General features: G+C 43.6%; 1 protein-coding gene across 8 annotated transcripts in view; it reads right to left on the bottom strand.

Annotated features, from left to right (window-relative positions):
* Positions 1-15,153, bottom strand: part of NFATC1 (nuclear factor of activated T cells 1) — a 402,803-nt gene that overhangs the window by 138,861 nt on the left and 248,789 nt on the right. The window contains exons 9-10 of one of the 8 annotated variants that reach the window (XR_014961593.1): positions 1,939-3,699; positions 1,618-1,864 (exon numbers count right to left, since the gene is read on the bottom strand). The exons of 6 other annotated variants lie outside the window; for them this stretch is intronic. Coding sequence is in view for 1 of the 2 variants with exons in the window: in XM_085605938.1 (XP_085462064.1) it covers positions 3,659-3,699 (41 nt within the window). In the remaining variant the exon portion in view is untranslated. Of the gene's footprint in view, positions 1-1,617; positions 3,700-15,153 lie in introns of those variants that run through there. One more of the 8 variants, XM_085605938.1, reaches the window with a different exon arrangement.

Raw genomic sequence — 15,153 nt, 5'->3', positions numbered from 1 at the left:
CCAAACTGAATCAGAAACAATGTTTCAGATTAATAACAAGCGGTCGAGTCCGATTAATCTAGCATACGGAGAGAAGCTTGACATTGGTTATTTTCAGAAGCATTAAGGTGTACAATATTACCAATTTCAGGGGCACAGTTAGCTTGTTGGACACCAAGGGCGTCATTACGAGATCATTCGAAGGAGAGACATTGGGCCGGCGGAATCAACAATTATTTCTCCCACAATTACTGGGTACAACAAATTAGTGGGCCCGACCCCCTAGAAGACATGTACGATCTTGGTTTTCTGGGTCCGATTCGGTATGTTTTCTTCATTTCAGGGACTGATGCCACACACATTTTAATTCAGATTACTGCAAGAAACAGATTTTGTTTTAAGCGGTACCGAAACTTCCCCCAGCAAATATTGGACCAACTACATTAGACCTGTAATCAGTCACCAAGTCCCTAGAATGGGTAAGAATAAAGGGAGCACAGAGAGGTCCAAATTCAGAGGTAATTCTACAAGTTTCTGACAAACTGATTTACATATGTATGGGGAAAAAAAGCGTTTTAATTCTGGTATGAGTTGCGAGAAATTCCCCTTTTACTGAATTTGGCCTTGTCACCTTGCATGTCTGTGTTTTGGCTGCCACTGCTGTGCGCGATGGAAAACACAGTAACTGTCTGCTTTAGGGGTGCTACTATGCAAACCAAGTTTGGGTTTAGGTTCATGGCTAGTTTTCAACTTTCGTGCTCAAAAGGCAGATATTTTGCAAATAAGGCAGTCAGGCTATCGGTTAGGGACTCGAATGTCAGATCGGGATTTCACAGTGACATGTTAATAAAAGGTGAATTAATAAAAAGTATTAGCTATTGAGCGAAATAGGAATAAGATTAGAACACAAAAATATAAAAGGGCTTCCAAATTTTACCAAGCACTTTACGTTTATATGCATTTGTAAACTGTTACTTTCTGAATTTCCATCTCTTTGTTCAATTTTGTGGTCTTTGTTTTATGTTTTAGAAACTCATTTCCTTTTAGTTTGAAAAATGTAAAACTAAGAGTCCGATTTTGAGTTTCACGGACAGGTGCTCCTTCACAAAGGTGACGGATATCCTGTCCACCTTCTTACAAGTGCCACAGGACATAGTGCACTTGTAAAAAGGTGGCGCGAAATCCTTCATATTTGTGATCGAGTATCCTGTCCACCCAACTCTAATTCTGGCCCTAAGTTTGAAGTGTTACGAAAAACGAGCGCTGATTTCACCATAGAATGGAACGCAAAAGGTGTTTTTACCCTAGAGGAATTCAAGCATGTGTAACAGTGCACAAAGGGCAATACAGTGTGGTGAAACTGGTGGTGAACACTGTTAATCAAAATTATTACCAACTGTACAAAAGAAATTTGGTAATCGTGAGCAAATACCTAGCCAATAGCAGGCAACTGTGTCTGATTTTGCTCAGCAGCTGTAATAAGGGGATTGTAATTGTCTGAACGCCTTCAAACTGGCATCAAATACACTGCATTTCAATTTGTGAATGTGAGCACAGGTAGGGTGCAAGCCATAGAAGATCAGTAATTCACATGCAAAAACAGTTTTTAAACAGACAAAAACAGACAAAACAAAAAGGTATTGTAAAACATGGCATACTTTATGCACCATAATATGATCATGATCAGGAAATACAAATAGTTAACATTTTTTATCATTTATAATCACTTTTAGAACTTGTCACAAATATTGGTTCAGATTTTTTGTATCCATTTCTGCTCGGTGCAAGCCCATCAATGTGCTATCTGAGATGCAAGTGGGCAAGACGGCAAGTAATGTGTTACAGTGCAGGCAGATGCACTTTGCGGCTGCTCCCCGTGTGAACACTATCCAGAGGGGGGCAAGGGAGAGCTATGATGCTTAATAGAAATTAAATTCTCATTTTCCTATTTTTTTAAACAGAGGTAATGCAGGCAATAATGCTGCTGTCTGTAGGACATTGCCTTACATGATTTTTCTACTTTTATTCGGAATTTCAGCTTATTTCACAATTTAATATTTTGGAACCGAATGTTGGAATCACTTCCTGGCTTCATATCAAGAATCCCTAAGGCATTATCTGTGTTTGGGGGCCTGTTCTATGTACAATTGGAACCCCACAAATCTCTCTTGAAAATCCAAAAGTACTACACCAAGCTCAAACTGCTAAAAATAGAAAATAGACTATTGTGTTGTTGGTTCTATCCCGACTTCCATACTCGGACTTTTGTACTCTAAGGGGCAGATTTATCATTCTTTCATTCTGCGCGAAAGGGAGTGGGCAAGAATGTGCCATATCCATCAAGGTATGGCACATTCCGTCCCTCTGCCTGCGCTGGTGCACAATCAGCAGCTTAGCGCCAGTGCAGGCAACCTAGCGCCGTGGAGCAAGGGTGCCTGCCTTACAGGCAGGATTGTTTTTGTGCAGGAAGGTAAACCTTCCTGCACAAAAACAATCCTTAGAGGCATATTGCTCTTTCTAAGTATGGTGCAGAATCTCCTTCTTGTGCCTCTGGTGTGAAAGCGTACAATTTTGACGCATTCCCAGATCTCCCAGTGTTGGTAAATCTGGGAATTCCGCAGAATACATGAGTGGATGAGTGGGAACACCCACGCTCTATCCATGTAACTCCCCCACCCTGTAGACTTACGCAAGGCAGCGACTTATGCTGCCTTGCGTCACTTCAGATTTAGCAAGCCACGCAGGGCCACACAAGGTGGCCTTGCGTGGCTTGGTAAATCTCATCTAGGTTTTGCGTCACCCTTGTGTGGCAAGCATGACACAAAACTTTGATAAATCCGTCCCTAAATCTTCAAGTGATGCAGTAATACTATAGACATCTCTTACTGCCTGATCCTTAAATTCGGGACTTTTGGATCATATTATTATCTCCAGAATTAAGAAGGTATCCTCTCTACTGCCTTCATAAATAGCACCCTGCTGTGGTTGCACAGCAACCGGGGTCTACAGATTCTCTTAGATTGTCATTCTATGCTACAATTTATCTGACTGCCTCTCCAGATGACAGCTACATCTCAGCTTTTACTGCCAGGATGCCCCCTCCAGTGCCACTGTGCACCCTATACATTTCACACTAACTAGAGAACGCATGCATTCCTTTTATTTCCTAAGTGAAGGCCACAACCCTTCAAGCAGTTCTATAATTTGACCTGAGGGTCCTATAGGCAACAAGGCGGTACATTTTAGCGCAGTGCTATATTGTGAAACAGTTTCCTCCGTGCTCTTTGTAGTTGTATGTGTGTTTTTACAACAACAGCAGATCGGCAGCAGCATTATGAGAAATACAGCTTGATGTCTCCTCTCTAAACAAACTGCAGTGAGATACATTGTCCTTCACTTTGTCAAATATATGTACAGTATGCTCCTCTCACATGCGCTGAGAGGGCATTTATTCCAGAGTCGACAGCACAGACAGGCCCACGCTGTCCACATTGGTCTTGCACGGAAGGTCTTTCAGTCAACGGAAGTCCTTAGCTACAATCTCCATTGGTTTGAACCATCGCATCCAACAGGTCCTATTCTTGCCCCTGCAGCCCAGACCACCTTCCCCTCCCCGAGTCCTGAATCTTGTCCTTTTGGGGTTTGTTTTGGCTGTGTAGTCATCAAGAGGGTTGTGTTGTCACTCACAAAACCAGTAAAAGACCTCTGAGCCAAGCACATCTGGAACAAATCGAGAGAGTGCAAATTTAAGTGTACATTATGACTGCACGCCACCGCTGCACAGAGTAGAGTTTCAGCCATAAGAAACGTTCTTCAGTAAGAAGGCTCTTACAGTAAGACAGAGATTTGTTTTTATTACACACCAGCCATGGAGACTGGTGCTGCCATTTAATTACTTTGCCCTCCCACCCTCCCCCTTGAAATCCCGTCTGAAGTTCAAAGCCACTGACTTGAGGTGGTAACCGAATCTGTTGACATAGCTCAAGGCCTGCCCTGCGTCTGCTGCCTGCAATCAGTAGGTATCCTGACTCACTGGATCGAAAAGGGTAGCCCTGGACTACCTTATGATCATCACAATTACAGCGCAGGCTTTGATTTAACAATGCTCTATAACTCCATGACGCTACAATTGTCGCCGGTCGACCCAAAAAGTCTGAGGTCAAATCCTGCACTCCCCTCTTGGCTTTATTCTCTAAAACGAACAGAAAGATCAGTGGTAAGAGAGAAAGAGAACGAAAGGGAGAGAGAGATAGAGCGCGCGCGAGAGGGAGGGATATATATATATGTGTGTATATATAGATATATATATATATATAGAGAGAGAGAGAGAGAGTGTGTGTGCTTCTATTTATCTAGCTAGAATAATGCGATGTAATAAAAGACTCCCATTTTATGATTCAAACTTCACTTAGAGAGGAATGTGCTATGGGTTAAGAGGAAGAAACATCCTGCCTGTCTGTCTAGCTATCATGTTTAAATTCCCTGGAAAAAAGGGTTGCTAAAGTTAAGTTTTGGTTTCTCTGCTACTAAGTTACGTTAAGGTAGGTTTTTAAAAAACCTTGGAGTTTTCATTAAAACATAATTTAAGTCATAGTTCTTAAACAAAACTGAAAAATTATACATGTAAATACCCACTGAAGGCTTTGGGACAGACTTTTACAACCATTTGTTTATGCGAGTGTCATTTACATTTTGCTTTCATCCACAACAACCTTCATCATGGGGCAATGGGTCCGCCCACTTCAAGCGTTAGAGTTCTGAATAACTGATAAATCCATGAAGTTAGCCAGTTATGGTTATCTAAGAAAGCCATAACTCACAGACTGCCATGTAGACTGCCAAGCAAACCATAACTTACACAATTGTCATTAGCAGAAGAAACTATGACTTATCATTAACAAAGCGCTTTCAGTGAATTTGAGGGTCACGGGTTTGATGATATATTTCAGACCTATTTCTTGTGTCCAATGCCTACTGTGCCCACCTTTGGCTTTTCAAAGAGAGATCACTGCAGGGCGTGGCCTGTGGCCAGGTCTGTTTGTCCTGCCTCCTTTATGCCCATCCCTCACAGCGCAAGCCAATTGGCTGTGCGGTTTGCAGCTTCTTGTGTGACCTGACCACTATGACTGACCTTCACTGCATCCAAATCAGCCTGTATATGACCTTCAGCCAGATCAAAACCCAGCCTCCTGTGCACCCAACTCTTGATGTGCATTACTTTTCACCACACGAAGTGGGGGTTGGCTGTGAGGCCGGCACCCAACTTCAGGCACTTTACCACCTTCTGTGCCACTGTATACATTGCACATGGCGTTTGGTGGGCTGTGGGCACCGGCCTGGCCATGGCCCCACCCCATAGCATACAATGGAGAAGGTGAACTAAGTGGTTTGCTCCATCATGCTTAGACAGTAATTCGCTGAAGAGAAAGAAACAAGACTACGCCTTCCACTGGATAAAGCTAACATTCCAGAGATGGGAGGATTTACCACAAGGTATATTTCACATGCATGGATTTAAATCTAATGATCTTGAAATGTATGCAGTCGAGTTTAATTTAAAGCTTTTGGAGGTAAAAAAAAACACATGGGGTGGGGTTACATTTCCTAGACTCCCAATCTTAATTGGACAGCCAGATGAAGGAGGATCTTTATGGGACAGTTGAAGCAGGAGTGGAGGCAAGCGAATAGGGTTCTGCCACACTCAACAAGCATTGGCATTTCCAATAGGTCCCATCTCAGGAACCCATTGGCTTTGACAATGGCTTTTTTCTGATTCTGTACAGCATCAGAGGGGAAAACGAAATATCTTTTTTCGATGCTGCGCAAAATCAGTAAAAAAAATGTTTTTTAAAGAAAGTAGAAAACAATGGGTGATAATGTGACCAGTCATGTCATTTAGCTAGCATGAGCAAGCATCAGAACACAAGCAGAATACAGGCATGCGTCAGAGGAATGAAGCATTTTCTATTTTTTTTGTTTTCTATTTCTCGATCCAAGATGGCGTATGCCACTTAAATCACTAACTAAAACACTGAATATTGCTTTGTGCAAAATTTAAGAAAAAAGGAATGCGGGTGCAAAGATGGAGTGAGTGGGAGGGAGGGTTGGGTGGTGGTAGGGAGGAGGGTAAAAATCAGCAAATGAGGGATAGGGAAACACAGGGTTTGGGGGAGAGAGCAATGTGGGGGACAAGCACAATTTGAAGTGCAGACAGAGGGAGAAGAACACAGAGCACTTGGGGGTGGGGGAAACACGCAAGAAATCAAGCAGTACACAAGGGTGACAGCAACATGGAGAACAAAGAAGACACAGTCAAGAGAGAGAACAGCATACATGGAGTAGGAGAAGGTGTTTAGGTGAGAGAAGCACAGAGTTTTGAGGGCATTCAGGGGAAATAAAAGAGGGAAGAGAGAAAGAGGTGGAAAACACATGACCTTTCACCTAGTGCTTAATGAAAAAGAAAAAAAACAGTTCTCTAAAGGTAAACAGTGGAAGGACATAACTGAGCCAACTTAAGAGGACGGTAAATAAGCTATGCTTCAGGATAGGGACACAAGATGGAACCGTACAGACAAGGCAAATCATCAAATAAGAAGCAAAGAAATGAGAGTGACAATGTAGCCAACCAATGGTAAGCAATAGGTGGGCTTTAAGTCCATTGTAGGTTCTTGGTAGGTCCACAATAGAGCTTAATCAAAAAAGACAGCTGAGCCATCTGGTAGGCTCAGCCTAAAAATGGAAAGGGATCAAGCTACAACGGTTTGAAAATCTGTTATGTCTGGTCAATATTGTCAGTTGCAAATGTAGTGGAAACCAGTGAGATTTTGAAGCCCTTTCAATGTGGATTTCATAATTCAAGAAGAACCCAATACAAAACCAAGTGGTTTTGTGGATAAGGGAAGAGAAGGGAGGGGGAAATGTAATTCAGAGAGATGGATATAATCTATTCTTCAAGGCGAGCCAAAGGATTAGAACCCTCTTTACCAAAGTGTGTGATTGTCAAAGAAATCATTTTAGGTTATGTACCGCTTACCTTTCACCTGGAAAAACTGGGAGTGCTAAGTACACACTACACACACCGCTGGTATTTCGTGCTACATAAATACACCTGGAAATGTTTCTTTGTTTATTACTGATTCTCCATGACTTCTGTAAGGCAGTGGTATATGAACCACGCTCAGCAGAGCCTTTTCAGGGCTGTAATATATTCTCAGCTATTTCTATATTGTATTGCCTACTACTAAAGCCACCTTATTGTTTTTAGGTTTTGGATTTTGGTTATTCTGATATATGTAGCAACTCTATATATTTTATAGCCTTGTGTGTGCAGGTCATAAGATGTTCCTGATGCATGCCAACAATCTCACTATGCCAGAAAGGAAGTGGCTCTCATTTACTAAGCCACAATTTAGAACTCTATAAAAGTCAAACCTTTTGGCAAATGGGGACTTTTGAGTTTCACCACATCCTCATGCCGTTTGACTTTTGCCTTTTCATGCTCAAGAATTTCTAGTAACTTTCTTACTTCAGCAAATAATGCCTGGAGCAAACGAAATAAAAAATTCTGATTTCCTTGCTGTAACTTGAAAAATATGCCCCACTGAACTAATTATACAACATATACTAGAGCCAGCGTAACAGAAAACACAAGATGCATCAACAACGCAAAGTCAAATGTCAAAAAGCAATGGTCTTGCTCCTAAACAGTATTAAACACAAACAGAAGCTATGCACAAATGACTCAACACTATGACTCAATCATCAATGAAATGCCAATGCCAAGCACTCTTGAAAGCAACACTATTCAGCCTAGTGGTTGATATAAACAGTCAGATGACGCACCAGTCCTCCTCATTCACCTCCGCGCACGTGGTTCTAGAACTGTTTTCTCCACAGTCGGCCTACCACTGGCGTATCACTTATCACTGTCTGCACAACACACACATCACACCCTCCCATCCACTTCTATACTAATTAAACTATATGCAGGCGCAGGTAAGAGCGGTGGGCGGGGCAGGGGTAAGTCGACAGACGACAGAATAGGGAAAATAAAAAATTTTACATAATAAAACCACCTACCTTGCACTCACTACATCGCTGACTCTACAATGCAGCGAGCGCAAGGTGAGTGCTTTTATTTCTTTTTTTATTTTATTTTCCCTGTTCCGTCATCTGTCGACTTCCCCCCCACCCCGCCACCGTCTCACCACTCTTACCTGTACCGGCCACGCCTGACTACATGCAACACGCTATCCTGATCTCCACCCTCTTCCACATGCACATCCACCACACAATCCGGGGACAATAACACCAAAGGACCTCTTAGTAGTGCGAGAGGCACAAATGTCATTAGCCAATCAGTTAACCTCCTGGCAACATGTCACTCTGAACACCACACATATACATCTCATCTCCTCATGGGGTGACCAGGTGTCACAGATTTTCAAGGACAGTCCCATTTTTCCACCATCTGTCCTGGTTTATTTCAGTAAATTTAGCACAAATACTGGTTTTCAGAAAGAGTTCAGAAAACAAGAGGAAGGCAGATTTTCATCTGTTTCAGTGCAGAATTAATTACCAGCCCTTGGCATAAAGCAATTTAATTAAGACATGTGATACTGAGTGCACACGATGCCTTTAATTCCCATTAAAGCATCGCTGTCTGTGCTTTCAGAATTGGCAGCCTTGCCAGTAAAGTAATTCAGTCCATTGGCCGAAGCAATATTGTAGTCCAACTTCTTTCTATGTTTGTGGAAGGTGGAAAACCTGATCCCCCTGCGTCTACACTTTTCACTACTCCCAGCACATGCATGACGTTCATTATAGGCAACAGTGACTGCATGCTGCGTATGCTGATCTGCATGTGTGGTGACCGGCTATATATAATCCCACCCTTGGTTTCCAAACCTTCCGTAGCTACACGGAAACGCACCCTCATTTAGCAGAAACGGCGCATTCCAAAGAATCCTAGAGAGCCCACAACGGCAGGGAAGTTCACAACCGAGGCACCCCACAAGAGCTACAGGGCCGCAGGGGTGTCCGACTTGCTCTACACAAATACCAGAAACAGACCTGCCAACTTCAGTTTGTTTCATTGTGTGAGGAGATGGCGTGGCCTTGCAGAGGGTGGGGCTTGGTACCGAGCACTGCCTGTGTGCACTTCTGCCCGTCTCTACCTCCAAAAAGAAACAAGCATTGGAGAAGCCAATAAGTCTCACCTATGCTAGAGCTAGTGGCTTTGGCAAGGTGTTTTAGCCATGTTGTACACCATTGTGACTGCTATTCAGCATGGCTAAAAGTTAGTGCTGTGGAGAAGGGTGGGGTGGGTGGATTGGAGTGGGGTAGAGTGAAATGGGGCAGATTGGGGCAGAGTGGAGTGTGGCAGATTGCTGTAGTGTGAAGTGGGGCTAGAGTGGGGTAGATTGGAGTGGGGTGGAGCAACTTGTGATAGATTGGAGTGAAGTAAATTGAAGCAAGTTAGATTGGAGTAAGGTAGATTGGAGTGGAGGTCCTGGGTAGATTAGCTTGGTAGATTGAATTGGGGGTAGACTGGGGTGGAGTGGGGTAGACTGGAGTAGAGTAGATTGGGCTAGATTAGAGTAGGGTCGATTGGAGTGGGGCAGACATGGGTAGGGTAGATCGAGGTAGAGTGGAGTGGATATATTGGGGTAGACGGGAGTGGAGTGGGGTAGATTGGAGTGGGGTAGACTGGAATGGAGGGGGATAGACTGGGTGGATTTTAGTAGGGTAAAATGGAATGGAGTCGGGGTAGATTGGGATACTTTGAAGTGGAGAAGATTAGAATAGGGTAGTTTGGGGTGGAATGGGATGGATTGGCCTGGAGGGGTACATTTGAATGTTGTATGGTAGATTAGAGTGAAGTGGAGTGGGTAGAGTGGACTAGAGTGTGTTAATTGAGGTAGAGTGGAGTGGGGTAGATTGTGTAAATTGGAGTGGGTAGAGTGGAGCAGGGTAGCTTGGAGTGGAGTGGGGTGGGTTGGAGTTGGATAGATTGGACTACATTCGAGACTGGAGTGCAGTGAGATAGATTTGGGAAGAATGGAGTGGAGTGGGATAGATTGGAGTGGAGTGGACAAGTAGATTCAATCAATCAATCAGGGGTTTATAAAGCGCGCTACTCACCCGTGAGGGTCTCAAGGCGCTAAGGGTGGGGGGGGGGCAGCTCTGGTTCAGTTGCAGAGCCAGGTCTTAAGGTTCTTCCTGAAGGTGTGGATGCTGGGGGAGCGTCTGATGTTGACAGGGAGCTTGTTCCAGGCCTTGGCTAGATTAGGGGAGAGTGGAGTGGGGTAGATTGTTTAGATTAAAGTAGGGTAGATTGAAATTGAGTGGGTAGATTAGAGTGGAGTGGGGCGGAGTTGGATAGATTGGAATGGAGTCAAGATGAGAAAGCAGTGAGATAGACTGGAGAAGAATGGATTGGAGTGGGGTAGACTGAAGTGGAGTGGACAAGTAGATTAGGGTGACGTGGAGTAGGGTAGAGTGGGTGGATTAGAGTTGTATTGATTGGAATGGAGTGATAGATTGGAGTGGGGTAAATTGGAGTGAAGCAGATTGGGTTAAAGTGGGGAAATTGGAGAGAAGTAGAAGGAGTACATTGGAATGGGGTATATTGGGGCGGGGTAGATCGGGGAGGGGTAGATTGGAGTAGGGTAGATTGGGGTGGATTGTGATGGAGTGGGTTGGATTGGAGTGGTGTTGGGTAGATTTAAGGACTGTGGTAGATCGGAGTGGAGTGGGGTTAAGTGGGGTAGATTAGTATGATTGGAATGGAGGATCTAGTGGTACATTGGAGTGGGGCAGATTGTGGTGGAGTGGGGTCGATTGTGGGTATATTAGAGTGGAGTGGAGTTAGATAGATTGTAGGGGAGATTGGAGTGGAGTGGGGCAAATTGGAATGGAGTGGGGTAAACTGGACTGGGGGAGATTGGAGTGCAGTAGAGTGGAATGGGGTAGACTGGAGGAAATGGGTTGGATTGGGGTACATTGGAGGGATGTGGACTGTGACTGATGTGAGTGGGGGGATTGGAGTGAAGTGGGGTAGATTGGAGCAGAGGGGTAGATTCGGTACAGTGCAGTAGAGGGGGTGGAGTGGGGTAGATTGGAGGGGGTCTGGTTGACTGGGTTAGATTGAGTGGGGCGGGGTAGACTGGAGTGGAGTAAAATGGATTGGAGTGGAGTAGATTGGAAGTAAGTGGGGTAGACTGGTAGAGTGGATTGGGGTAAACTGTATCGTAGTGGAGTGAATTGGGGTAGATTGGGGTAGAGTGGGGTAGATTGAAGTGGGGTGGGATAAATTGGAATGGAGTAGATTGAAGTGGAATGGGGTAGAGTATAGTGGAGTCGAGTGGGGTAGATTGAAGTGGAGTTGAGACATTTTAGCGAAGTGAAGTGGGGGAGATTGGGGTGGAGTGGGGTAGATTGATGTTGGGTAGAGTGGAGTGGGGTGGGGTAAGTTATGTGGAGTGGAAGCGCATAGAGTGGAGTGGTGTGTTGTATTGGTGCATGAGCAGTGTAGATTGGAGTGTCATGGAGTTGAGTGGTGTGTCAAAGAGTGGAGTCGATGGTCATAGAATGGAGTAGAGTGGTGTGGCATAGAGTGGAAGGGGGTGGAGCGGCATGTTGTAGAGTGGAGTGGTATGGCATAGAGTAGAAGGGAGTGACGTGGAGTGCTGTAGTGTAGAGTATGCATGGTGTGGTAGTGCATTGCCATTACAGACAACATATTTTCAATTGAAATGACCATTACATTTGCACCAAAATATGGTTTTACTGCACACAAACGGTGTGTGCAAATGTCATCACCTAGTATATTGATGTGTTTTGATCGCATTCAAATATTTGTTTCCACCGCACTTCAGAATTACAATAAAAAATATGCATAATTTTACTAATTCTGAAACATCAGAACAGTTAATTTTCTTTTTGTTGTGTGCTGGAAAAAACTTACTACATCCTCTCCCATTACATAGGTTCTCTGCAGGATTGATACATAAATCCTCTCACTTTGAAATCAGAAAGAAAAAGTGAACACCAAGCTCCCTTGGAAGACAGCTTGACATTTGGGATTTGTCTTTGACTGTACAGCAAATGTCACAAGGTAAGAACAAGATTTAATGCCTGTTTACAGAAAGTAAGTACGTGGAAGAATACAGTAAACAAAGGTTGGGCAACGGGAGGGACAAGCTCAAGCTGGACAGCCTAAAACAAATAAAGCCAGCAAATAGACAGCCAGAAACTGTCAGTTACAAACCACAAAGCCAAAAGTCAGAATAAGCTTTGACCTACAAAACATAAAAGCCTCTCATTCTGCCACCAATGCCCTGGGGCAATTTAAAAGCCCATAATGGACATTGTGCAGATCCTCCAAAGAACAGCCTGAAACTCACTCTACACAGGGCTTTCCAACTTATGGCTTCTCACAGTGTGAACGTTTGAAGGGGACCAATACCATGAGCAACAAGGGGGCACCGTGCATATTGGCAGACCTGTCGAAACATGACATTGCCTACCTGTACACACATTCACATTTACCCCACATACATTATTGCTCTCTCTCTCGCATTCTCTCTCTCTCGTTGTTACTCTCTGTGCCCACCTTCTTATTTTAAAGTTACATTTTATAGGTTTAAGATTCAGGCATATCTTTGAAAATGTGCAAATAACGTTCTTGCTTCAGTGCATGATAGAAGTGATTAAAGACCTTAGTAGAGTACCACATTCCTCGAGAATTCTGTGTGCAGTAATTGCCTACCACAAAATGCCTTATACCAGGCCTGTTTCTGTATGCTAGAGGGCATCAGAGACACTGCCAACGTGCATCACTGCATTTGTTTGTGGCAGATTCCTGTCGATACACACAAAAAAGGGGGAACATGAGCCCAAATCATGTCTGAAGCCTAGAACTTTTAAATATTTCGTGTCATCTCTGTCTGATACAAAGTGCGCTTCTCAGGAACATGTTTAACATTCAGATTTCTTCATGATGGGAAAGTTGTGATCAGGGTGGGATACAGAAAAAGTAGGGGTAAAGTGGTCAAACTTGGAAATGTATTTTTTGTTCTTAAACTGGACCCTGGCTATCGATTGGTACTGGAGTACTACTAATACTACTACTAATAATAATTAATCTTTGACATTGCGTTCTTGTTTTTTCCAAGCACTATACATAATAGGTGTTACTATCAACCAACACGCAAGTTAACGACTTGGGAATGATGATAAGCCAGGGGAATGATGACTGGTCGTACCGGGCATCGGGCGTTTCCCCGGGAGGCTGGAGGGTGGGGGGAGCGGTTTTGTTACTGGCTGACGGTTTTGTAGCAGCTGTGAATGCACCCGCTGCAGAGTTCCTTGTATCTCCAGTAGTTTTCAGACAACTATAAAAGTGTCAAGATAACTCTGGTGGGTAATGTACCTTCTGGACAGAAATTGGAGTGTTTTTCTAGTGGCAGTTTTGACTCATCTAAGGTAGTGCAGATGGTTAATATGCCTGCTCAAGGCCGGCCTTGGGCATGGGCAAGTTGGGCCCAGACCCGGTGTGCCGATATTCCGAGGGGCATAGCAGGAAGCTGCCTGACTTAATGTAATGCAAACAGCAGCACGTCCATCCCACTTGGTCTCAACTGGGTCCTGTTAAATACTTTGTAGTCAACCCTTATTGTACCTCAGCATAACTGTTAGCACCCTATCAACTCCCGGCCTTCTTTCTATCTTCCTCAAACCTCCTGACGTCCACCACAACAACCCCCGCCCCCACAGCAAACACCAAATTTTATTTTCGCCCACAGTATGGTCCCAATCAATCCTATTCAGGGTCAGCCCTGTGCCTGATGCAAAAGAAGTGCACCATGCAGATCACAGCACAGTATTATATGTTTATAGCTCAGTGGGGTACTGCTTTTGTCACAGAGACACTTTTGTTATTGTGCAGTTCATAAGTAACAATCATAATCTAGCACAGTGAACTATGAAATGTCTTCAAAGAGCTTGCATGCAAACTACATGATACAGGTTAAAAAGTTATGTTTTTTCAGAGTCTTTCATTATCCTAATGTTACTAAAAATGGTTTGTTTTGGTTGAAATAAATTTTTACTAGAAAAGCCAACCCCAACCACTGTGAATCCTGCGTTTATGCTTTTCCAGACCAAGCAATCTTAAAAAATGCCTACTGGTAAGGAAGACAAAGAATCCTACACCTCATAGTCCTATTTGTCTTATGTAACATTTTCTATACACTGATGTACTCGCGTATGATTCATTGATTCTGTATCTGTGTGTGATGTTAAAGTACTCCGACACCCTACACTGGTATGAGGAGCTATAAAACAAATTAAATACATGTGAGAGAGGGACTATGAAGAGATGAGGGGCACTGGTGGAAGGTAATAGTGAGCGAATCATTGAAGGGCCCCAACAAAGATTGGTGAATGCTGGTGCACTGTAAGGTCATCCTTTCTTATGCTTTAAAAGCTAACACAATTGCATATATAATGAAATATGTTTTGCAGAATGCGCCATTTTTACCCAAATATTCTTGGGAGAGAAACCCCCCAAACCCTCCTCGTAGTGGTCAGGCTTGCTCACTGCACTCACTATGCACCGTACGGAGGCTGGTCTGACAAAACCTGCCAAGAATGCTTTGGGTTCCCAGTCTGGCCGTGAGCGGGTCTTGTTAGAGGGATTTGCACTCGGGATCTGTAGGTCATTCAGATATCGGTGGTGGGACTTTTGCCGCCGTTACTTTATCTCCTTCTCTGATGTTGGTTGAGCATCAACATATCTTGTTACACCCTGGTACACTCAAAAAAGCGAATGGGCCCGTTAATGGCACTCATCTCAAACGGTACTCACATATTATTAAATTTACGAAAATATGAAAATTAACCCTAAGAAACATTTTTCGCAAAACAATTAGAGTGATGTCAAAGGAGGTGAACAAGTATAGCCTGCTTTGAAGTACAAGGCCCACTGCTCGGCAATAATTTGGAACTCTGTTACAGTTAAATATTGTTTTTTTAAATGTAATGGGGAAGTTTACAATTAGGATCTTGTAAGGACAATATAGGAACTAGGCTGTTTGAGGGACAAGGAGATGTGCTTAGAAATTATGGGGCGGGGCACTATTGAGACAGTGGAAAGTGAGAAATATGAAG

Source organism: Triturus cristatus, chromosome 5_1, assembly GCF_964204655.1.
Source record: "Triturus cristatus chromosome 5_1, aTriCri1.1, whole genome shotgun sequence".
NCBI classification, from domain to species: Eukaryota; Metazoa; Chordata; class Amphibia; order Caudata; family Salamandridae; genus Triturus; species Triturus cristatus.
The sequence above is the reverse complement of the archived record's forward strand: the minus strand, read 5'-3'. Positions and strand labels throughout refer to the sequence as shown.